General features: G+C 41.0%; 3 protein-coding genes across 3 annotated transcripts; 1 reads left to right on the forward strand and 2 right to left on the reverse strand.

The window, feature by feature from the left end:
* Positions 1 to 308: 308 nt before the first annotated feature.
* Positions 309 to 1,088, reverse strand: NCU03520 (hypothetical protein; the record flags this gene model as incomplete). The annotated part of the gene is made up of 2 exons (XM_951706.3): positions 309 to 518; positions 984 to 1,088. The coding sequence occupies 2 exons, from the start codon at positions 1,086 to 1,088 to the stop codon at positions 309 to 311; spliced, it is 315 nt and encodes a 104-aa protein (XP_956799.3).
* Positions 1,089 to 20,417: 19,329 nt separating this feature from the next.
* On the forward strand, positions 20,418 to 22,863 carry NCU03518 (hypothetical protein; the record flags this gene model as incomplete). Its single annotated transcript, XM_950781.2, has 2 exons — positions 20,418 to 21,241; positions 22,133 to 22,863. The coding sequence occupies exons 1-2, from the start codon at positions 20,437 to 20,439 to the stop codon at positions 22,861 to 22,863; spliced, it is 1,536 nt and encodes a 511-aa protein (XP_955874.2). The 5' UTR covers positions 20,418 to 20,436.
* A 1,596-nt stretch (positions 22,864 to 24,459) lies between these two features.
* On the reverse strand, positions 24,460 to 26,125 carry NCU03517 (Ski8). Its single transcript, XM_950780.3, has 4 exons — positions 26,032 to 26,125; positions 25,942 to 25,978; positions 25,254 to 25,838; positions 24,460 to 25,186 (listed from the first exon to the last, which is right to left on the reverse strand). Exons 1-4 carry the CDS (start codon positions 26,032 to 26,034, stop codon positions 24,783 to 24,785), a joined length of 1,029 nt encoding a protein of 342 aa, XP_955873.3. The 5' UTR covers positions 26,035 to 26,125; the 3' UTR covers positions 24,460 to 24,782.
* Between the last annotated feature and the right edge of the window lie 109 nt (positions 26,126 to 26,234).

Raw genomic sequence — 26,234 nt, forward strand, 5'->3', positions numbered from 1 at the left:
GGTATCATCGTGACTCACTTGTTGGTTGTATGTAGACAGGAAAATTTCAAAGATCGAATGGGTTCGGTGTGCATTGGACCGACGTCGGCCACTGAAAGATTCAGACAGGCAACTTGAAGACTCCACGGGTTCGAGATCTGATAACGTTCCTGTTGACTGTGTCCATCAAGCGGGGCTCCTATTGGAAAGCAAGCACAGTGTGTTGTGTTATTTACTGTATCTGCGGAAGGAAACAACCAACTGAACCGACCATTTCGTCGATTCAATCTTTCACAACCAACTACTTCCAGGTACCTTTCGATACCTGATTAAACAGTCATGAAGTTCATCCGTCCATGACTCGAATAAGCTCGATACTCATTACCACTGAGTCCTACATAAGTCACTTTCTCGCTGAAGACGGAAACCCGAAGCTTATTCCGTTTATATCCGACATGGATGAAAAGAACAGAGGCCTTACTCCTGCATCTTGCCGTGAGCCTGTTCGCTGTCATGGCGGCCATCATGAAATTCTGGAACTACATAAGTTGAGTGTAATATTGAATTCCATTGTCAATACCAGCCAGAAGAGACAGGACAGTACATAGTATCATGGCATGATAAAACACCGTGACACATTGTGTCAGCGGACTGTTCAGTTATGGAACTCAACCTGCAAGGCTACCTACGACTACACACAGTGCAGCGGAAGAGTGGATCCTCTGGTGGTCTTCATTTTACCCCAGAATCGAACATTGGCGCTGCGATCTCACAATCTTCCATCTTGAACTTTGCCATCGACAACCCCCTCTCCACTCTCGACGTCCTCTTCTGATAGCCGCGACAAGCGACCCTCTCGCTAACCACTCCATGAAACATACTGTGCAGAGACAAGCAAAACATTTACGGAAGGGATCTCCAGATCAGATCTATGTAGAATGGCGACGGCAACCTCGAGAATATTCGCCAGCCCCTCCCTCAGCATCAAGCATCGTACGACTCACTCGCCTCGGCGTAATATGGCAACACGCTTCATCACTTTGATGGAACATGTTGCTCAACGCTACGGCCTTGGTTCCAATATCTCCAGACTCACAACGGCCAATCATGTTGGCCATTCAACCACGGACGAATTATGACGTATCACCTTTTTGTCTATACTACAGTATGTCGTTGGAACCCGGTTGTAACTGTTCGACGGACTGTTGGAGTTCAGACCGATGGGTTGTGCGGGCACTAACAAACACCACCAACACGCATTGTTCACTGACTGACATCAGCAGCTCTTCTCCTCACAAAGGGAAATGGAGCCAAGGTCTCCGCACCCGTCTCGCCATGCCCCGGCGCTCCGACTTCTCCAACTGACATGTCAGGTCAGACTTAATATCATGGCAACTATCTGACCCTCTTACACTCAACGATACGCTTCACACGGCACATACACCAGGAACAAAACGCAAGGTTCTCTTCCCCAGCTCTCGTCGCACCAACAGACCGGGACCCTAGGAAACCACCGATTATACCCTCCTTTTCCTCTATTTCTGAACAATCCCCGCCCCTATCGGTCACCGAGAGCCAGTTCGTAACACAGAACAAGGGGTACAGGATGACTGCCGAACACTGCGAGCCTGTTCAAAGGGTTCATCTCCCGGGGAAGCGAGCTCATCACACACACTCACACACACAACGAACCGGAATGACATATGATATTCCCAAAGCCGACTCTGGCCTTCCCATTCATGCTGCCATGTCCAACAACGGACAGCTGCGCGCGGTGCTCAAGGTGCTTAGCCGCTAGAACATCATACCAACCGACCGTTTGGTCAGTCAATCATTCCAGTCAATGCATCTGATCTGACCCCCGGTCACTGAGGTGAGGTGAGGAATCAATTACCTGGTCTGTACCCGGAGAGAACACTCGACACCGGACGACGTCCCATCTCTACCATCTCAGCAAAACCGTCAGAGCGACACTGTACAATCTGCCATGAACACTGCAACCCGACAATGGAACTTGGCAAAAGCGCGCCACTGTGATTGGGATGGAACAAAGTCCACGGGACACCGGCCGTTTCTCCACTATCGCGCCCTCCGAGCCCCCCCGATGTCACCAGGCACTGTCGCCATGCTGACGTCGGGTGCGGGGCCCGCCATCAACCCCGGATTCCACGCTTGCCACGATGCTCTGTCACTGTCAAAGCTGCGGTTCTGCAGGCACCAGTGGGAGGGGTACCCGTATGTTCTCTCGCCACTTGACCACCACGAATTCATTCCATCATCATCAATCGGTCTGAATATCCATCATTTAGGGAATAGGGACCTCGGGGAACCGGGGACACACTTGCGCATCACCTCCGAGCCGTGCCGGTCATGCTACCTCCGACGGTTTATGGGGCAATGCGGGGATCGCCAACATCTGTTCAGTTACCTGTGCATGAGGGTATTAAGCGAACGCCCGGATGTTGCGCCTGCTCGCCAAATATCAGAAAAAAAGCTCGAAAAATTCAACAACAGATGGAAATGGGAAATGGCCCGATTCTTGCGTAGGTACCAGTACATTGCCAGTAAAAGTGTATACACCAGCAAACGACAATCGTCCATAGCCACCAGGAGCAGAACCGATGGTGCGAGGAGAGGAATTGCGCCGATTTGGTGGTGGGCGGTTGCAACTCGGCGACTCTGTGACGGTGTATACTGTAGAGGGAGAGTCGCCGAAAAGAAACCGTACCACTACCACCCAATATCTAGTGTATAGTGCCTTGCTTCCAACACCACCAGAACCGCTAATATTGATCTCACGGGCAAAGTGTCACGGAGAAAAATATCAAGTGATTGGTTGAGCGGCTGGTGTGTGTGGTTTTAGTTACCATCAGTGCACAGATCAGCGAGGCATATTGGATGGGGTGAGTCGATACGATGCAACCACGGCGTTTTTCTTTCCTGATCTCTTTCAATGCACAGAGGATAGAGTAAACTACCAGCTCTGAAGTTCGCGACCGAGCTCTATGAAAGTTTCAGTTTCAAGCTCGGCGGTTTGATTACCTCAAGTTCGGCTCGGGCTTGTCGTAGGGCACCTACTTGTCTTCACCGTTTACCGGTTCGGTTGCCTCGTCCGGACCCCATCTGCAGTGAGCCGTCTTCTCACACGAGAAACAAACTTTGCTTTTTTCTTCGGTATGGTTTTCTTCATTCATCACACTCCGCAGCCTCAAAGATTAAAAGTGGCTGTTGCACATCCATCATTTCCATCCAGCGATCTCCTGCACGTCATTTCACACACCACATGCAGTCTCCCAGAAGTCTGGGTATCACTCTCGTTCTTCTGAGCCATATCACTCCTTACCGTGCCCGACCCTCGCATTTTGACAAGTCGAGGCTCAACTGAAGTGAGCTTTTTGCTTACCTTACTGTACACAGAGAAAGAGATATATCGATCTCGTCTCGGGATTGCTATTCATGGCCAATCCGTCCATCACTTTTACTGCAAGATTACCTATGATATATTTATTCACAAGCGCCTGGCTCGCAAGTGTACGCAGTAGATGATTAATCGCCCCCTTGGCAGTCGGGCGTTGAAAGTGGACCGACCGCTGTTCTTCAGCCTATCATCTTATACGAACACTCACGAACTTCCACCCACACCTTCAAAGGGAAGGGGGTGATGTTTCTCAGCTCAGCAGGTATAGCCGAAGGTTACCTAGAGGTAGGTATCAGCTCCAACTTCACAGCCACTTTCCTTTTCTCAGCGGGCACGTAACTTGATCCTCGCAACATGTCAACTTGAAGTCATGACATGTGATCCCAGGTGTGCGCGCAGTCTTGAGATGTAAGGCATCAAGGTGTGAGAGCAAGTTCGACTACACTAGCCAATGACAAGCGTCAGGAGGGCTAGTGTCATTTAGTATCAGATTAGACCAGACCAGACCAGACTAGTGTAATGGTCACCTATACAACCTTTACAACCTTTACTAACACAACCTCTACCAACACTTCTACCAACAATAACCGAAGCCGTTGGTTTCCTAGGTATCAATCTCCCTATCCGGTCGGTCTGGCATATATTTTCTCATCTGTCGTGTGTCTCACACCTTCTCGTCTGATCAACTTACCTAGTCGATCTGCCCCACCAACCTACTTAGAGGTAGGTAGGTATGCAGCATGTCGACCATGTTCATCAGATCAAGTTGCGTTGCGGCAGCTGGGCTGTCCGCAGCCAAGACTTTCGGAGCCGGGCTGTGTCTCACCTCTCTACCATACCTCTCGGGTGTGTGGGTGGAGTGGGTCTTACCTTACCACACCCTGATTGCCGTTCATGCTAGTGTACTTTACTTTACTATAAGGTATGTCGGTATGTCGGTATGTTGTAGAGGGGGGAGGGAAGGGGAAGAAAAGGGAAGAAAGTGGCTGACTGACTTACTGACTGGGAGAATGGCCAGAATAGTGGCTGTGTCTCGAGCCTGTCTGTGTTTATATGGGTGTTCATACGGGGTGGTTGTGGTTGAGATATCTTGAGTGTGAGTGTGAGTGTGAAGCCACACCTAGACCTACGCCTCACCGAGCCATACTGCACCATACCCCATACACACCTCGTCTTGGTGGATGATACTGGGACTCCTGGAGGCAAACATCCATCCCATTTTCAATATTCCGAGGGCAAAGTCACGATGTTAATACTTACTTCCCGCCGCGCGTTACGGCTTACGGCCACAGCCACGGCCACAGTTATGGTTACAGCTACGGCTATGGCTTCCTCACCCTCACCTTCGACCTCACCCTCACCCTTGGCCTAACCCCCCAGGTCACGCTCTTTCAGCGATACCAACTACCTCCTACCTTTTAACAAGCTAGCTGAACATAACAACACCAAGTGACCAGACCAGATCACTGAACGACTGGCTCTCCGGGCTTGTCAATGACCTTTATGAGATTTGGTACCTCCGTATGTGGGTGTGGCACACCCACCAGGAAAATAATGGAAAGTATGAGACTTGCCAGGCTTCATCCGAGTTCGAACCTGGACTTGCAAGGCAAGTGGAAGGCGAGGCTGCTATCCCCAGGTCAAACCAAGCCAAGCCCCGTCTCGTCTGGTCTGGCATATAGGTACCTTAGTCTTGTTGCCTGATTGATACCAGTGGAGTAAGAGTCAGAGGAGAGAGGTGAAGGAATCAAGAGAAGAGGCTGGCTGCCTGAGTGAGTGGATGACTCCCGTCGCTAGGAAAATAGTCGGAACTATGTGTGGCACATCGACTGGACTGCCAGAGGTATCCTATAGAGGTAGGTAAGTATCACTCCGCTGGGCAGAAGAATAGAGATAGCCAGCCAGTCTCCTGATGATTAGGTAACTGCTTGTATGAAGATCGGTTGGTCCGGTAGGGTGGAAGGCTGGAAGGCTGGAAGCACGGCTGGCTGGCTGTTATCTCGCACCACACACCAACCACCTTTTCTCATGTACATGTAGCAACTGGAGGCAGATGTGAATTTCTACTACCTACACAGATAGAGATTTCGGCCGGTGAAGGGCAGTATTGATCACACTTTACATTCATTCCTATCACTTTGCGTGAGCGATTAGGTAGGCATCAGGCCACATGGTTCTGGGAATGGGATATGATATCTGATAGGTAAGAACACGCCGGTTTACTTTTTCATGAATGGGCCTTTTTTTCATTTCCCTCGCCGGTCTCCCAACGACTACACTAGGTAGGTATACGAGTGAGCATCAATGGGTTAGGTGGGTTACCATTTGTGACAATCCGGGGTCTTTACGTTGTTTGCTCAGATACCTATGATATGTTATCTGAAGGCGAGATAGACGGCCGTTGGAATGGATGGATAGAGCTGGGGATAGGTAGGTAGCCTTGTCCATCATACATAGGTACCTACCTCACTTTGTAACAAATAAACAAAAGGACCGTGATACACAGGTATAGATGAGCTGGTAGGTAACTGAAGGTTTGCTTAGAATGGCGATAATTACCTCCAGAACTGAATAGGCATTTATCGTCTTTCTTTTTAGTCCTTTCTTTCAGTCCTATCTTTTAGCTCTTTTGTTTCTTTCAACACACCATCAGAAAAAAGAGCTTGTAAGTAGGTATCTCCCCCCTCCCCAAAAGTAGGTAGGTATTTTTCCACTCCAGCATTCCTTTTTTTTTTTTTTTTTTTTTGCTCTTTTTTCACTTGCGGTTCACTCGGCACCGCAGCTCAAGATGCTGATCTCGGCTTTCCATCGGCGTTTCATCTAGTCTACGCAGTAGTCTGAGATGCCATGCCTATCCCATACGACCGACGATCTAGCACCTCTATCGCACATGTCAAAATCTTACATAAGGTACCTAATGTTTTGTTTTGTTTCAGCAGCAGCTTCGTTCGGCTATTATGGGGTTTTCTATCGTGACTTGTGTTGTATACAGTACACTACGCTCAACATCCGAAACATTGAAAGGAAAAGCAGGTTTTTTTGTTTTTGGTGGTTTCGATCTCGGGGAATTCTCTTACCACGTGGTGGGGTTCGAAATCAGGATGTGACGGACGGGTTTTTACCTAGCTGTAGGATGATCTTAGTGTAGTGCAGGCTACAGTAGTGTAGGCCCGGACTGAGCCTTCTCTTTTCTTATTCTTTTTCTTTTCTTCCTAGTGTACCTAGGCTGACACATACGGGCTACCTCTAACAGCGAGTCGTCCGAGACAATCACCTCCCATCAAGGCTGTGCTTTCCAAGGGGTTGTTAGATGTACGTACCTTAGGTATGTTCATCTTGGAAATTGGGACGGCATCTTGAATCCAGTTCTTCCCCCCCCTCTGGTTTGTTTGCCGAAATGCTTGGCACCCATGGCATGGATCAGATGTTGATCCCAAGTCGGAGCCGGAGCTTAGATCCGGAGCTTTCACCTCCCAAGGTCAATTCGGCCGCCCCCTCATTACCGGTCTCATCAGAGATCAAAGCGTAAATCGCCGAGTCGCTTAGTCTTGATCAACAAAGTCAATACTAGTGATAGTCTCGCGGTCTGGTATACTTTTTGGTATGGTGTGGTTTGAGAGGTAGGGCGTTTGGTGGTTTCCGGATGTGCCAAGTTTGGGTATATCCCCTCCGGCCGGTCTAACGCCGGCGAGCTACAACTGCCGTTCGAGACATGGAAGATGGGTAGCTCGTGCCGTGTGTGGTGATATTATCATGATGATACGCGCAATGGGAGGGAAGTTGGGTGCTACCCTACCTAGGTAGGTATACTGGGTCGTTATACGAAAACGAGGTTATAAGCATGTGAAAAGGCATTTTGAACAGCTTCAGAAGTAAGCAAAAGGGGCAAACTAACAGATGAGAGTCAACAAGGGGAAAAAGAAAGAAAAAGTCAAACGTGTCGTCGACAGTGGATTCCCAGTTGCACATGCAAGGAAGAAGGGGTCTTCCATCGGGCCTTTCCCAGACATTGACTGTGAGGTGGGAATCCCTTCATGCGGGCAGTCCACAGTGGTGTGCAGTGCAGTGCATCATCACGCCGAAGCACTGCCTGCATTCCCTTCCAAGTCGCACAGCCTGCAAGATTTTAGCGCTGTGATCCACTGATGGACAGTGATCCTTGGGTTGGGTTTCTTGTCGGCTTCCACTGAGGGGAGGTAAGATGGTGGGGTGCGTTTGGTGCTAACCTCTGTTGGGTGTTTGTTGCCGAGACACTCGCTAGGTGGACTTGGGGAGATTGCGCCTTTCCATGCTCGGCAGGCCTAGAGGTATCGGGCCACGGCATCACCAACAACACCAAGAAACTCTATGCAACCTCTCGATCTCGATCTCAGTACAGCTTGGAGATGTCAAGTTACTCCCATTCCCATTCCCATGGTCCTCGTTGGTCAGGGTCCGTAGTCGAGGTTGGGCATAAATAAACACGTGGATAATCACGGGCATCATCACGAGTGAGACATGGAATTTGCACATGCTTTTCCCAGAATCCATCTGACTCTCAGCAGCATCCCAGCCAAGCCACCTACCGAATTTGGAGACAGAACGAACAAGCCTCTTCTGCCTGTCTCCGCGGAGCTGGATCGAAGGATTCGGAGGGAAGAAAGGGACTAGAAAAGGAGGGACGGGATACACGATTGTTGGAAGAAGCCGGGGGGTAACATCAAAGGGAAGTGTGATAGCGGGGTGTAGGATTTCGAACTGTTTGGTGGGCGGCTTCCAAGTCTGTGATTGCCAAGAGCCTACCTACCTTACCTGTAGGACCGACCGAACGAAGAGCAGGCAAAGATTCACACGATCGTAAAAGGTATGAGTCTGGCATTTCCATCTTTCCATCCTTTCGTGTAATTCACATCGTTACAGGTTTTCTTGATTCCACTGAATTCAACTCGAAATTATGGAAAGATATTGCAAATATACGAATACACCGGTTGAAAAAGAAGCTAGCAAGGAAAGAAAGCTAGTAACATCGGACTACGACGTTCGACACAGTCCCTCACTCACAAACAATGGAAAGCAAGAAAAAAAAGTGACCAAAGTCCAAGGACAACGTTCGACGTCCCCTAACCCAAGTCGACCAAGCCACCCAAGTGGCCAATTCCCCCGGATTCCCTGAATCTGGACGCGCTTGCCCTCCTGCGTCCCCGACTGGGCCGGTTCGCTCGGTCGCTGGTCGCTGGAGGGTCCCCATCGTCATTTGTCCAAAGCGGCCGAAGCGACATCGTCATTTCTGTTTCCCAAGAGCCAAGGTTTGGGCCAAAGAACCCAAGTGCGCTACATATCCCGAAAAATACCTAGCTATGCCGAGTTGAGGAAACCGGGAAATGTATCGTTTAGTGCCGTCAGTCACACTCACACTTTCCCAAGGAGTCTCATGTCATGCCCACCTGCAATGAGTGCCATGCCGCCATGTTCTTTCTCGTTTTCCCCGCATGATATTGGCGATAGTAGAGGTAGGGAGCTAACCACTACTTACTGTACATATTCCCACCGTCCTCTATTCTACTTCCCGGTTACACTGTCGTATGTGTCGCCTGTTTCCCATACTTTCCTGCCCCCAGTTTCAACTTTCCACTTTACTAGTGTAAAGAACGGGAAGAAAAAAATGAGACCGGAAAGCAACATGCTGAATTTCAGCCGGCAAAGACAGACACGGGATGAGAAAGACTGGCAATGCAATGCAAGACGGCAAAGAGTGTGATTGATTGATTGATTGATTGATTGAAGCAGCACAGAATGAATGACTGACCAGAAGAAGCTGAGGGGAACCGTTCCCACCGCCAAACGCCAGACCCTATCTTGGCATTTCTTGGCATTGGGCATCTCAAACCCCCATTATTTGGGTAAATAGGTTGGGTCAGAAATTGTAAAAAGGCGATATTTCCGACTTTTGTTAGCCATTTCCTATTGTAAATCTATCCGCGCCGGACCCGAAATAATATTGAATTAAAGCCCTCGAGTAATACTATACTGTAATATATAAATTGTACCTAAAAGGATATTATTCGTATAATAATTGTAAATAATAAGCCTACTACTAGTATTATAGCTACTATAGGGATTACCCCTTAATATATTCGTAAACTTCGCAATTTAACTAACCTTATAGGCGAACTATTTATATAAGGTTATAGTAGTTAAAACGCTAGGAAGCTCCTAGAGTAGGCTATAGATATATATATTAGTATTATTTACTTTAATATAGCGTTATTAACTATTACGAAGGAAGTATTCGAGTTACTAATATTGAAGTTAGATTTATACCTAAATAAAATTCGGGGATTCTTCGTAACTGAATATAATATATATATATCCGAACGAACTATATCAAAGTATTTAAAGGAGGAGCATTAAAATAAAAAGAAGCTAAAGATAAAGGTAGTTTAATAAATACCTGAATTAGTAATAAAGTAATTATACTGGAATTCGCTTTTTATAATAAAAATATTTGTATTTTATAATAAATCTAATATAAACTGTAGGGATAATATTCGCTATATTAGTTAGGCCCTAAAAGGAGCTATTCCTATTATTATTAGCTATTTTATTCGTAGCTACTAGTACTATCTCCTACCTATAATTATAATAAATAGCCTTTTAAAATTACTCGTTTTTAAAGAATAAATAGATAAAGATAGTTTTATTATATAGTTAAGGAATTATATACTACCTAAAATAAACCCGTTCTTAAACTATAATAGTATATTAGTAATAAATAATATTAAATAGTATTATAATGCTAATATCCTTATAATATATTGTAATACGGGTATTCTCCTTTAGTATTTACTATTATACTTACCCGAATATAATTTAATTGAAGTATACTTTAATAATTTTAAATAGTACTTAGAACGTATTTACTGAATATATAATAGTAATAATATCCTAAATAAAGACTTTCCTAATTTTCTATATAATATACTATATAGGAGATCGGTACGAAAGTGGAATAAATATGGAGGTATTTTAAGTACGTATAATTAAATATAGAGGGTATTAATAATAAAAAGGATTATTATACTTTTTATTTAAATAAGGTAGTAGAGTATACAGTTAATAGTTATATTATTAAGTATAATTTAATTATATTTATAAGTGTAGAGTAGGGAATAGGAATAAGAGTTTTTATTATTATAGTATAATTATTTAAATATATATATTATTTATATTTTATCCTAAAATTTATAATATATTCTATTCGTACCCGAAGAGATTCCGAAAGCCAAATTCTATAACTATCTAATATTCAATAATACTACCTACCTACTAAAAAAAGAATAAAAAAAAATATAAAAAAAGTAGTTATTAGAAATAGGGCGGAGGCTAACTAAGTTATATAATAATTAGCCCTACCCTAAAAAATCTAACCCGGATAAAGGTAGAAAAAGGAAATAATAGTAAATAAACGGTAATTAATATATAATTAAGAAACCTATAAACTAATATATAAATTAAAATCCGAATAAATTAGAAGGGGGGGCGGAGGCCGACTAGGTAGTATAATAATTAACCTTACCCCTAAAAATATATTTAGTAAATTCTTTAACTATCCTTATTTATAATATTGAACTCTAATTTACTAAACTACTTATAATCCTCCTTACTATTGCTATTACCTATAATACTAATATTTTTATTATCTATATAGAGGGGGGTAGCTAGTTAGGAGCTATAGTAATTAAAATTATTATTAAAAGTATTATAAGAAGTAACGAGGCTTTTTCTGCTAATATAAGGATAAAGGATATAGTAAATATTATTAACCTATAAATAATTGAATTAGGATAGGGCGTAATTGGGGGGCGGAGTAATTATATATTATAAATTAGATATTATTTAAGAACTCTTTAACTTCGGCGATTTCTATTGCTAAAATAATATAATTATTAAATAATGTATATAAAATATTCTTAATAGCTTTATTTAATTTCTCTAATAAGTTAGAATAGGTATTAAGGGTCTATTTAATTGTAACGAGAATAGTATAGAGGAAAGAAATATTTTAATAAATAATAGTAAGTTTACTAATAGTAATAATAGTAATAGTATTAAGGGGCTCTAATATTTTATATTTTTTAGATAAGGAAAAAGTATCGTCCCCGAACGGGGAATTAACGGTATGTAGAGAGCCGAGGTAAATAAGAGTAAGGGGGTTAATATATACCGAATCCTATTTAGTAGTAATTTTATTTATTTTTAAATAGTAAATATTAAATACCTTTATATTAGAGGTAATAATATTACGGAGGTAAGTAATGGCTATTATAAATTTATAATTAATAATAGTTAAATTGCTATTAAAGTACTATTCGCTAATATAGTCCAATTAATAGTAATAATAAGTACCTTAAACCTTAATTAAATAAATATTAAAATTAAAATAGATATAAAGGGCGAATAGTTATATACCGGGCTCCTAAAAGCAGTAAGCTTTATTATAGCCCTTATAAAATTTAATAAAGGTTACAATAATAATACTTAGAATTTTCTTATATAAAAGCTTAATATACTTAATATACTACTTATTTTTATTAGTAATAATAAAATATAATATTTTCTAAAAGTCTTTCTCTCTATCGCTTCTCTTCTTATCCTCTTTTACCCTTACTTCCGTATTATATTTATACGTATTCTAACTATCCTTATTCCGGGCCGAAGCCTTAGCGAATAAGGTAGATAATTTAAATTTAAGGGGTATTGTAAATTAATATTAATTTAAGTAGGGCTTAATAGACGGGTAGTTAAAGGATAGCTAATAGGAAGTTAATAGGAGGCCGAAGGAAGAGTAATAGACAAAAAATAGATAAAGAATGGAGAGGGCTAAGTAAAATAAATAAAAGAAGAAGAAGAGGGAGAGGAAGGGAGCGGGCAAAAGATTTAATTATATATTAGATTTGTATAGAAATGCGAAATAGGATGAAAACCGAGGGGTAATTTTATAATATAATTACAATATTATATTATAAGTAGGTAAATAAATAATTAAATTACTATAGCAATCTACTATAATAGAAGCGAGCGGTATAATATTGTACGTAATATATATAAAATAAATATATTCTTTCTATTAAATATACGCGATTTAACGGCTAAGTATAATATTACGAGGCGAACGGGTACCTTGCGATATTATATTTAAATAACGTATAAATCCCATTTTTTATATATTCCCTTATATTTTAATATATATTTAATTATTATTCTTAGAAATATTGTACTCTTTATATTCGATTAATAGGGTATATTGTATTATTTGGATTATTATTATAAAAGTATTACTAACGCTTTAATAGTAATAGTATTATTAATTACTATATCCCGGGTATTTATTAATATTAGGATACTAATAATATAAATTAAAATAGTATTACTTATTTAAATTTAAGGGTAATAATAATATATTTACTACTTTATTAATAAAATTATAGTATATAATAAGGAATTGCTTTATTAATTAACGGATAGTTTAGTATAGAGTAAAAAAGTAGCTTATTTGTATAAAGAATTTAGTATTAGCGTTTTTCAATTTATAAAAGGAGTGTAGCGCCCCTAATTCGGGGTTTATAATAAATATTAATCGAAGGTTACCCTATATATACTTTGTAATCTTTATTTTACTAGTCCGACCGGTATAATACTATATATAAAAGGCGGCTATCTACTAATTAATGAATTCGCTATTACTTAAACTGGGTAGGGCTATAGGCGGCGGTAAGGATAATATAATAGAAAGTGCTATTATTAGTACTATTACTAATAATAGTATTAAAGGGAGGGCGCCCTTAATATTAATAATTTAGGAATAACTATAAAATATATAATTAAAGTACGAAGACGAAGCCGACGAAGGGCCGGTAATTATAATATAAGAGGAGGGAGGGAGGGGGGATTAATATAGAAGTAATAAAAATAGTAAATAAGAAGGGTACTAATAATAAAATGCGCCCTCCCTTAAATTTCTCTCCTTAACCGCTATTAATTAGATTAGGATATTAAATAGATTGTTAAGCGTAATATTATTTTAAATAATATTAATATATATAAGTACCTTCCCTTTACCTTTACCCTAGTTTCTATTTATTATAATATTACTATTATTATTAATTTTATTCTCCTCTATCTTTATAAACCGCTCTATTAATTAAGAAAGTAGTATATATACTATTGTTAAACCTATTTCAATCTCCTTCGCCTACTTCCTAGCTTTATTAAGAGTAAAATAATAGTACGTATTACTCCTATTTATTACGAAGTATAGTAAAGGATTAATACTTTTATTATAATTTTTATATTTATACTCTAATTTATATATTTAAGTACTAACGAGGATTCGGAACCCCCTAATACGTATTATAGTATTAGATATACTGTTAATTGTAATAGTACTATTATAAATACTTCTAATAGTACCCCCTCTATTATATTATACCGCTACAGCCTCCGCCTATACTATCCGCAATTTATAATTATTAAATACATTTAGTATTATAATCTTTAATAATATTATATTCGAAACTAATTTCTAGCCGGAATCTAGCGTTTTTACTAGTATAATTACTAGCGGAGGAGGGACTACAACTATTAGTATATTAAAATATAGGTTACTAAATTTTAGAAGGTTATAAATACTTTAAATTAGCGTTACTAGTATTAGAATTAATAGAATTAAGGCGGACGGAACTTTTAAAAAGCGAAATATATAAATTATATTAAAGTGATAATAGTTAGTTAGAAACTTCTAATATACAAAGGTATATAATATATAGCCTATATTAAATTACTTATATAGATACTTCGAATCTTCAAATATATTAATTTAATATAAGTAAAGTACCTATTTAAATACACTCGTCCTCTAATTAGTAAATATAATTATATATTCAATTATATAGAATATAATTTTATTAAGGATTTATACCGCTAGGTAATTGTTGTAAATAGCTTCCTAGAATCCGATTTAAACCGAATTTAAAGTAATATCGAATTTAGAAGTCGAATTTAAATTAATATAATTGTACTTATTCTATATAATATTAATATTAATTATAATAATTCAATTTACAAATAGAAATAATTTAATTTTAAATAACCTAATAATATATATAACATTCGTAATTATTATAATATTAATAGGGATAGGGTTATTATAAGAATAATCTGGGGACGAATTTAAATTAAAATTAGTAGGCGTTTCTTAGGGAAGAAGTTTAATAATAGTAGGGATTATATAAATTATTTAAAAAATTTTTATAATTATTATTATTACTCGAAGTAGCTTCGTAATAGTAAGTACCTTTATTAGAAGTATTATTATTAAAAATAGCTTTATAATAGAGGGGATTATAGGGGTTGCCCGAAATAGAATATTAAGCGCTTAAATAAACGAATTAATAAATAATAAAAATAAAAATAAATAATCCTAATAGGATAACTACTTTACCTTCTATACTAGTATAGGCTAGTAAATAGAGGATATTCGTATTTCTTTATCCTTCCCATTTTTAATTATATTAATTATTATATCTATAAATAGATCCCCTATATTATCCCCCTCCTCTTTATCCTCCTCTTTATCCTCCTCTTTATCTTCTTTATTATTATCCTTTATAAACTTTTACTTATCCTCCTTATTATTATCCTCTACAAACTCTTACTTATCCTCCTTATTATTATCCTCTACGGACTTTTATTCTTATTTATCCTCCTACCTTTATTTATTGTCCGAATTAATTTTAAAATAAATACTAGAAATTTTAATTATTTCTAAGGGAGGGCGCTTAGGTTTAAATAAAATAATCCTTAAATTATATTTCGAAGTTAGTATTAGAGTCTTTAATATAATTTTATAGGAATTAAATAATTTAAGTATAATAATATTCTTCTTAAGAAACAATTTCTTTGGGATAGGAACGGTTTTAGAAATTAATTTTAAAATTAGCTTTAAAATTAATTTAAAAATTAGTTTAAAGGTAGGAATAATAGGGGCAACCTTTTTCGCAATTTTAAGGATAACTTTCTTTAAAGTAAGAATAAATTTAACGGGGGGGGTAATAGCCTTACCTTTACCCTTCGAATTAATAGTAAGAAGCTTTACTTCTTCCGGTTCGAATTTAAGGTCTATTACTTTATAGTTCTTTTTATATTACTATAAAAGATTCTTCCTTATAGGAGAAGATAATAGAGGTTATAGGTTGTTAATAACTTCGTAATTTTAATTAATATCCGCTGCCTAATTAATATAGCGCTTCCTACCGAACGTTACAATAGCGGCGGTGGTAGTAATAGCCTAAGGGTTAATCTTTTTAATAGTAGTACGAGGTATAGTGAATTATAGTAAGTAATTACGGGCGCGCGGGTATAAATAGCTTCGTTATTAATAAAATTAATTAATTTTAATTATCTACTAGGTTCGCCAACGACTTAATAGTTAGCTAGATAATAGGGGTGTAAAGAGGGTCTGGCGTTTGGCGGTGGATACGAGGGTCTGGCGTTTGGCGGTGGGAACGGCATTACTACCACCACTACCACTATCACCAAACTCTTAGCAACGCTCTTGGCATTAATAGTATTGGTCAGTCTCAGCCGTCCTTGCCCGTCCTAACCAATCATTCCCGCATTATGCACACTTTGTGCTTAATCTTTCGTTTTCGTTTTACTCGTTAGGGCTAGAAACGCCGCAGTCTGACCCCGTGCGGGGTCAGGTGCGTGGATTCGCGAAAGTGAATGGATTTGCGAAAATTTTGGTACTTCCCCACCTATATAAATTAGCAGTACAACTATGTTTTACTATTATTATAAAAATTCTTATATTTACGTATATAATATCGCTTAATCCAATAAATATCCCTATATTCAATTAGTAATTCAATAAAGTAGGGTTAATATTAGTATCCCCGCTATTACCACCTTCTAGTATAGTATTTTGAACCTCTACTACAAAATCCTCTACTATAGAATTTAATTATATACTAGAATTTTACTCTTCAATTAGCGAATTAGGAAGCTCCTAACTATACCCCGGTCCATAGTAATATATACTAGTATCGTTCTTACGTAGTATTTCGATATACTCCTCCTATATTAGTCCAATCTACTCCTCGATTTCATCGTCGTTAAAGGGAGGGAGCTTATCCTCTTTAAATTTAATATTAAACTCTTTACTAGTAATAAACGAAGTAATAACTTTATTAATAATAATTGAATTGTATATCTATAGGGTAATAGGCTTCGGTCTATCCCCGGACAATACTTAATAGAAAGGAAGGGTGATATCCTTCTCTAATCTACCCAACTACGCTATTTCTACTTAAATAGTAATTTATTTTACCTCCTAATAGAACTCCTAGCGCTTTTACTATATAGATTTATAAAGGTTAAGTAATTGAATTTAGTCTTTAATTTTATTTAAAATTAGATTAATTACTATATTCTAATTTGTATATAATTTACTAGCAAATTATAACTCTACCCTTTTATTTTAAACTTTATTCTATTACTTAGTTTTATATATACTTAACTACCTTCTAAGAATAATCCGTTCAATATCGAGATCCTTTTTACGTTGGCGCAGTCTCTCTCTATTGCGTAACTCAACTTTATAGTATTCATTTGCAACTATACGAAAACGAGTATTACTAACCTTAATTAGACTAATACGAGCAACTAACCGGTTGGTTATACAGTTTTTTCTCTACACTACCTCCTCTAACTACCTCCTCTTTTTAAAGCGCTACGCTTCTACACTAATAACCCCCATTAAAGTAATTACTTTAATAAATTTATTATATTTAAATATAATATATCTAGTAACGGGGCTAAGGGGTATCTTTACTATAGTCGATTTAAGTAACCTATCTTAAACGTACGTATTATACCCTGAAATTGTAATTATATTAAGTAGTAGTATTATTACCTTTACCTAGTCTTTCTTAAACCGTAGTATTAGAGGGGGGATTATAATACTATAACTATTATAAAGGTTAATAGTATTAAAGGATCTAAGTTATTATTGTAGTGCCGGGTCTATAGGGCCTTTCTCCTTCTCTTATATTTGCAAATAGGCTTAATTAATTACAATTAATATTAATTTAAGCCAACCTTCTTCGTTTTTAATTGTAATATACCCTTTCTTTCTCTTTAAAACATCCGGGTTAATTATTAATATAAATAGGTCTTATAATTTATTAAATACAATAAATAGTTTATATGGGTAAAGACCACACTTTACCCAGGCAGACTTAATAGTCGATTATTTAAAAGATTTGCTTTTAATATTAAATAATTTATTTAAGAACGTAAATTTAATATACTCTACGTTACTATACGTTATAGTTTTAAATATATCCTTCTAATAATAGTACTTATAGATTTGAAAGATACTAATATTGAGTGGTTGAAATATATGCGTAGAGTAAGGGGGCAATAAGAAGAGGATAATATTATTATAGCGGTATTATTAGTAGAATTCGATAGTATAGTAACTATTATAATTATCTAATAGTAGGAAACGCTTTTTATTTTTATTAAAGGGATAAGAGTATTCCTTCTAGTAATTAAATTAATTGAGGGTAAATTGGTTATTAGTGTAATTACTTAGGAATGTAGCGATAATAGAATAATTGTTAAATTAATTATCGATATAGTTCTTACTAATATTAATACTAAGGAGGATAATAAACGTAGGTACTATACGACTAAATACGGATATATACTTAATAACCATTATAAACTCGCGTATATTTGGGTTGGGGGTATATATAATTAATATTTTAATATACAATTAAATAATATAGGATTTAGATTGTACGCTAACTTTAAATTTAAATTCATCCCTATTCTATATATTATTTAGCGTAATATTATATTTATTAACCGTTTCTTTCTACAGTTTGAAAACCTCCTCTATATTAATTTAAGACTATACTGCCTTACGTACCTACGCTAGCGATTTCGTACGTATAGATTTAAATTCTAACTGGGTTATATAACGACGAACTTAGTGTTGGTCGATGTCGATTTTGCGACTATTGGCCTAAATAAATTATTTAATAACGTAAATAATCTTTCAGTTTATAACCTTATATCCTATTTAAATATTAAAATAATTAATTAATAATTAATATTAATTATAGTTAACCGTTATAAATCTATATAAATTGATAAATATTTGTGTATTTACTTAAGTATATAACGCGAACTCCTCCTCTTTAATTAATTTCTTTGCCCTGCTATTCTACGACCGTAGTTTGGCACCCTTCGACCGATTTACGGTAGTATAATAGTTGGCACTATAAGTTCGTACTACGGCTACGACTGTTTTGAACTTTCCTTCTTTTAATATACCGATAGCGAAATTAATATACTATTTATTCGAAAGACCGGCGAGAAGGTTACTAACGGGCTCTATTATATACGATTTTACAATAAAGTAATTAGATTATTGAGGGTGTAAATATTTAAAACTAAGGGCAGGATAGTAATAAGCGAAGGCGTTAGACGGTTAGAGATAACTAGACTGCCCGCTGCTTATACCCCGTACGTTATTGATACGTTAGATTAGGAGTTGGCTAGTAATATTTATATTGGTTACTTTATTTGCCTTATTTTATACTAAATACTAGCGCTGCTAATGCGATATTTGATGGATTTATACGGTTATGGAAGTCAAATTGCTTATGCTGGGTATGTAAAAAAAGAGAAGTACTTTGATTTGCCACCAAAATTGCGGGGTGGACCAGGTACCGATTTTTTTTCGCGAATCCATTCACTTTTGCGAATCCACGCACCAGACCCCAAGCTTTGCTTGGGGTCCCAGAGGGCGTTTCTAGCCCAGACGAGTACATGTACGCAAGTACGCTCTTTGTTACATACCTACTGCAGCGTAGGTAGGTATCTTTCCCTGCATCTTTTCGTTTTGAGGGAAAGCAATCGAAGGCGAGTCCTTCGGGAAGTCATGCAGTCTTGAGAGGGTTGCTAGGACAGATTGGGGATGGTTGGCTTTACCTCTTTTTATTGGATGGAGCAAATACGATCTGCGAGAGTGTGATTGTTGTGGTGTTGCGATGCTGCGGTTTGGTAGAGTGAAGATGGTGTTGTATCTCGGAAGGTCTGAGACGGACGGCTCTGACGGGACGGGATGAAGACGAGAGAAGAGTAAGCGAGGGGCAAACTGAAAGGAGAGGATGGACTGGAGATAAGACTTGCAAGTTCATTCTGCCAGGACTGGTATCAGGCACATGTTCTTCGCCATGACAGACGGAAGATTACAGGATAATGGACGAACAGAGAAGACTGCAAATCTTCAAGTGAAGGCATTCCAACATCTGGCTAGGCAGCTTTGCGCGTGTATGTCAAGTGGTTGAGTGCCATCTCGCCTACCCTTACCCCAACCCGTCTAGTCGACACGAAGCCAGCTGCGTGCGCCCCCTTCAATAGATCACTGCACACAACTCCAAATCCGGGGTAGTCAATTTTGGGTGTTGACGATAACGGGAGACAGCAGAGCTTCCATGTTACCGCGATAGCTCTGCCTCGTCACCGGGTTCAGTAACATCCCACCCACATGTACCATGCCCGAAAGAAGCGGCTGAAGAAAAAGTGGCGTTATCGGAGCAGCATTGCAGATAGAGCATATCAATCTAACCATACAAATCGTTCGCGTGGTTGAACCCAATGACGAACTGCATGGATGCTATCGTGGAATTTACCATAGGTATTCAGCCTCGGCTGCCTTGTCCTCCCCCGCGTCAGGCACTTTCGTGAGGTTGTGTGAGGACAGGACTTAAAGAAGACCGGGCAAGATAACAGCCTCGTAGTTCCAAACATCTGAAATATCAAGAGATAACTTTCAAATCTTTGACTACGCCGATTGACCGAACATCGCTAACCTTGGCACCGAAGTTCATGATTCCCGCTTTGTTATCTCCCTCTTGTTTGCAAAGTCTCTGCTGTCGACTATCTGTGATCATATCACGAGAATCGCCAGCAACTACATACCTACAATGGATAACGACACGCCACCACCCATCCCACCACGTCCTCCAGGATGGGTAAGCAGTCCGCTCTCAAGCCCCGGGTCAGGTCCAGTGCCATCATCGCCGCAACCACAATCTGTGGATAACGAGACCCCTCCTCCTCCCCTGCCACCAAGGCGACCAACAAACGAAGAACAACCACCACCACCACCGGTTCTTGAAAGGCAATCAAGACCGTACAGCTACGTACCGCCGGCGTCTCGGGAAAGTTCCGGCTTAAGTCCTCCTCCTCTGCCGCCACGCGTGACTCGCCGGCCTGTTCCGCAAAGGGAGCCGCAACCACAACCACAACCGCAGCCACAGTCCTCATCACCGCAATTTGAACCGTTCCGCCCACAACAATTCCAGGAACCAAAGGTCGATGTTAACCCACCAAGTCCGTTTCAGTCGCAAGCTGGAAATCAGACTACATCAGCCGAGTTTGGGGGGTTCAGAGGACATTATACGCCTTATCAGCCGCAGCAGACCTTCCCGCCTCCTCCTCCTCCTAGACCACCCCCTACCTCATCCTCATCCTCGTCTTCATCTCCACAACCCTCCATCCCCTACGAAAAATGGACACCCCTCTTCCAACCCACCGGCTCGCCCAATCCCATCTTCATAAGCCTTATGAAATCCTTTTTTGAAGTGCTGGTAGCTCAGCAGACACCGGAAATGAGACCGGCTGATGGAGGTGGGATGGCGGTGAATGGACAAATGAAGCTGTTGTTGAGTCCGGAAAAGTGTAGTGAGTTTTTGGATGTGCAGGGGTTTGCGGTGGAGCATAATCCTTGTGAGTTTTATCTTCTTCTGCTTGTTTGTTTTGGTAGAATTTTTTGGCTTGAATTTTGGTGGTAGAGGGAGCAAAGGGGAAAATAAGGTAAGTATGTAGGCGATTGGAGGCCGGGAGGAAAGAAAGAAAAGGGGGGAGAGAATCGGCCAGGAAAAAGAAAAAGAAAAAAAAAAGAAAAAAAGGTAATGAAGGAGGAAAGAAAGGAAGAAAAAGAGATTGAGCATAAAAGGAGAAGAAAAGAAGGAAGATAGAAAGATTGAGGAGGGAGAAAAGAGGAAATGAATGGGGAGACGAAGAGAGAGAAGAGAAGGAGAAAAGAAGATGGGGAGGAAAAAGATGAAAAAGAATACGAGGAGAAAGGGGGAATATACCGGATTATCTACTTCCTCTGCATGTGGGCGCCAAGTGGTGCAGTCTGCCAAGTGGTAAGGCGTCTTGCGAACGAGAGCGGTCATGAGTAGAACACCTGGGACTGCTTCTGATCTTGCCTCTTGTCTTGGAAGGCCCTTTTACACCGTTTTCTTTGCCATTTCCATCACAAAGGGGATCTTTTCAACAAGCTGGGACGACCAGCACCGGCTCATCACTTGTAATGAACCCAAAAACGACGAGTGTCATCCATGTGCTGCTTCATCAAAAATGCGGCTCCACCTCCTCCTATCCTTCCCGTTGTTCCTTCCTTCCTTCCCTCCCCACACACAACCACCACCTCACACAATCCTTTTTTTTCTCTTTCTTTTTTTTTTTTTTTTTTTTTTTTTTTTTTTTTTCCCTCTTCTTCTTCTTCTTTACAGTTTCTCGTTGTCCTTGCCCGTCTCAACCTTTCTCTCCTCGCCCTCAATCAAATTGACCCCATACTAACCAACTTCTTCCATTCTTACCTACCTCTAGGGAAACTCAACAAAACCCCCTGGTCCTCCCTCCCCGCCATGTCCCTCCCAGGGCTCCCCGACCCCTTTGCCGGCGTAACCCCCCTCGACAAAGCCGACTGGGAATTCCGCTTGATTCTCCAAGCATTCGGCATCCACCACCTCCCCATCCCTCGTCCTCGTCCTCGTCCTCGTCCTTCTTCTCGCCCTTCTGCTCCTCCCAATCCTACAAACCCCCTCATCCCCTCCTGGTTCACCAACCTCTTCACCACTTCATCTACCGAAATCCCCGAAAGTATGCGCGTCCTCGGTATCGGACAGACTCCCTTTCTTACAGAACAGGGATTCATCAAGTACATGGCGCTTGAAACGGCAGGAGAACCGGATAGGGGGTTTGAGGGGGTTAATACTGCGCTTAGATACTACGCTGGTTGTTCTGCTGGACAAGGAGAACAATGGGGAGAATCAGGAGGGAGAGGAGGAATAGGAGAAGCGGGAGGAGGAGGAGGGATAAAAAGGTGGATGGAAAAACTAGGTCCGATACCGAGGGACATGTTCCCTTTGAGCTGTCCTAGAGAGATTCAGATGGCAGTGGATGTCGGACAGGCCAAGCATAGAAGGTTATGTGAGGAGGCGGTGGCGGGGTCGAGGGCGTATTGCGACATGGCGGCGGAGGGGAGGAGGCATGCGGTGGAGCTGACGGGGGATTATAGGACTGTGAGGGTTGATGAGTGGGGGAATCGGATTTGGTGAGACTTGAGATATCGCCTGCAAATTGCACCCTAAAAGATTTCTTATACCTACCTACCTACGTCTATCTACAGAGTTCCCATGAACCCCCCCCCCCTGGGAATTTTTTTGTCTAATTTAGGCCACCACCACATCGTTTGGGGAAGAGGTGTCCAAAGTATGATACTTTACGGTCGATACCTACCTACCTACCTAGGTACCTTCCTCTCTTTTAAGCCCTGGTATCTTCTTTCTAGGTAAGGTCTGAAATCGTGTTTATCAGTGGTCTATAAAAAGGACAGCGCTACCATTGTAACTGTGAAGCAATCCGTCTTTACTACGAGCACAGCGCGTGGTGAGAAGTATTTATTGAGAAGAAAAAGAATCGAACCACCAAACTACCTACCTAGCCACTGCGGCGGCGCATATTCCTTAAAAGGGGTTACTTAAGAACTTTACACGGCATATGGTTTCCAGTTGCTTCCAATTCACTACCATCAACAGGAACCCACCCAAACCCAAACGGCGGGCATGAGCCAAAGTATCAGGGGAGGGGGGGCCTCACGACACACGTCACGTCATGTCATGTCATTCGCGGGAAAAGCTCTAGACTAGGTAGGTACCTACCTACCATAATAGTAACGAATCGAATCCTTTTTTTTTGTCTTCCTTCCCTGTCTCTTTCGATCCCCTGATTGATTTTTCGAGAGGTCATATATGTGTAAGGTACCTACCTACCTACCTACCTACCTATTTACGTACTAGACTAGTCTGCCATGAAACACTTCCCTACAAAGGCCGTCTCGAGGGTTGAGATTTCGGCGGCGTCTCGAAGAAGAAGAAGAAGAAGAAGAAGAAGAAGAAGAAGAAGAAGAAGAAGAAGAAGAAGAAGGGGAACTTTCTTTTTCCCTTGGTGGCTGGATTTCCCGTAATGGGTAAACAACATAAAGCAGGACGGGACCAAGAGAGTGAGTGATAGTGTGAAAAAATTGGAATGGTTTTTTTTTTTTTTTTTTTTTTTTTTTTTTTTTTTTTTTTTTTTTGTTTGTTTGTTTGAAGCCTTTCGAGAAGATGTGGGCGGGGATCATAAATGTCAACAATGGAGAGAAGAGGACTTACTAAGGTAGGTATGTACTACTATCGACCCTTCACCCCGCCAATCGCGGTAGTACCTAGTGTATGGACGTTTTTTTTTTCCAGATAGGGCTGGTTGAGTAGGTATACGTGGAGGAAGCATAGTAGGATTAGTATAGTACAAACATTACCAGGGTAATTAAGTCTAGGTCTAGATGATGAGATCACTCGCTACCTAACTTGGAATATCTCGTCCCAAGAATCAAGTGAAATTGGGGATGCACGGCGGGAGCGAGGGATACAAAGTACTCTCAGCTTCGAGCGTGTTATCCGTGTCTATCTATCATGGAGCATACCAATGATGATCTCTTGCAAATCAGAACCCGAAAAGAAGGGAAAAAAAAAAAAAAAAAAAAAAAAAAAAAGAACGAGAAAGAAAGGAAGAAGCGGATATGGGGTTTGTAAACATGGTCAGGAGACCTGACTTTGGCATAATGATGCCACTGCGGTGTTTATCTAGCGACAATCGCAGGTCGTCCTGGATGCTTATGGGGTTGTAACTGTTAATCACTCTTTCGAATAACTTGTAAACTAAGGTGTGACTTTCTCCGCGCGAGTGTCTGACCTTCTGACCGAATAGAATACCAAGACCGGTTGTTTGATATAGGGATGATAGTAAAGCAACATCTTCGAGACAAAGCATATTTAGCTATGTTGCTACCCCTTGTGAAGCTTTATGCCCAGCACGCTTAACTTCTAACCACAGACTCCTCCTTGAACGCTGATCTTCCTTCTTCCTCTGCCATTTAACCTCATAATCCCACTCATGTGTTTTAAACGAAGATACGGGCCGACCAACACCACCCAACCTATGACCCAGTAGCCTCCCGGTAAAACGTCAAACTTCTATTCGCTCCCGCCGCCACAAACATCTCCCCTTTACCCATCCCCGGGGCGAGCACCTTCTCCGACTTTGGCAACCACCTCACACACCAGAGGGCGCTTTCCGTCTCACTGTGCGTCGCGACACAGACACCCCTCGCCACATCCCACACCCTGACTTTGCCGTCCAGCGATCCGCTCAACAGGTATTCGCCCGTGTCGTTCCAGTCGATCGATGTAATCCATGCGGGCCGAGTGCCCGTGGCAGATAGGTTGGCGACGTGCTCGCCGTGCTGCATGTCGTAGATGGCGATGATGCCTGCGTTGCCAGCGGCGGCAAGACGCTTGCAGCCGGGGGAGAAGGCGACGGCGCGGATTGGTTTTGCGAGGCCTGTTTTGTAGCCCGTTAGCACCCACTACCTTATCCATTTCCCCTTAGACACGAAGAGAAGACTCACCAGAAAGCGAATAAACCATCCTCCCCGCATCATTATTAAACACATACACCCCGCCATTCTCATGTCCACTCGCCGTAAACTTGCCATCCCTACTCAAATCCACCGCCATCGCAAAGCTGCCCGTCCCTACACTGTCGTGTCCACCACCACCACCTGCACTCGCCCCCGTTTCGTAGGTTTGTATCTTTGCCTTCCCCAAAACATCCCACACGTGAATCCGTCCGTCGCTTGTCGTAGCCGCTAGATATCCCTCGTCCGCACTCAGCGCAACGGCCCAGACATCGCCCTTTTCCTTCTTGTTGTCGGGGGTCGGGAGTGTCCAGTAGAGCGACCACTGGTCGGTTTCGGGGTTGCGGTGCCAGACTTTGGTGTCGCCGCCGAAACCGACAGAGACAAACGTGTTGCCGGGACCGCCGCGGGCGGTGGTGATGTGGTGGCAGCCGAGGCGGTGGGCGTTGGAGAGGGTTTGCGTGAGAGGAAAGGTGGGTGAGGTGGTGGTGCTGTGGATGAGCAGGTGGGAGGAGCCGGAGGCGGAGATGAGGGCGTTGGGGGTGGGGGCTAGAGAGAAGATTTCGGTTGGGTGGGCTGGGGGAACAAGTGTTAGTTGCGATGCGATCTCGAGATGGTGTTGCGAATAGAGAAAAGGAGTTATGGAAAGTTGATGGTGATGAAGGGGAGGGAGGCTTACCTTGGTCCACCGTGTGGAGGGTTAGGTATTGTTTCGACTTGGTAGAGGTTAGTATTTAGGCGTGCCGACTGTGAACTTGTGAATTCTCACCATTGTCACTGTCTGTCCATACACGAGGCGAATGTAGAGTGGTTTGCGACAGGAAGTTGTCGCGGGAGGGAAGTTGTTTGGAGAAGGAAAGTAGTGGTTCTGGTGTTGGAGACAAGCAACTGGATGGTGGGGCAGCGACTGCAGCTTTCAAGACGTCACATCCGCGGTGCTAGCCGGGGTGCTCCAGAGCCTCCAGGTACGTA

The sequence above is a fragment of the Neurospora crassa genome, linkage group II (assembly GCF_000182925.2).
Source record: "Neurospora crassa OR74A linkage group II, whole genome shotgun sequence".
In the NCBI taxonomy this organism is placed as follows: domain Eukaryota; kingdom Fungi; phylum Ascomycota; class Sordariomycetes; order Sordariales; family Sordariaceae; genus Neurospora; species Neurospora crassa.

What these genes read in the sequence shown, in the direction of transcription:
- NCU03517 (XM_950780.3), bottom strand. An exon ending in CCTCCACACGGTGGACCAAG is followed by an intron (nt 25,839 to 25,941) that starts GTAAGCCTCCCT and finishes TTGTTCCCCCAG; the next exon opens with CCCACCCAACCGAAATCTTC. An exon ending in GATGGTTTATTCGCTTTCTG is followed by an intron (nt 25,187 to 25,253) that starts GTGAGTCTTCTC and finishes GCTACAAAACAG; the next exon opens with GCCTCGCAAAACCAATCCGC.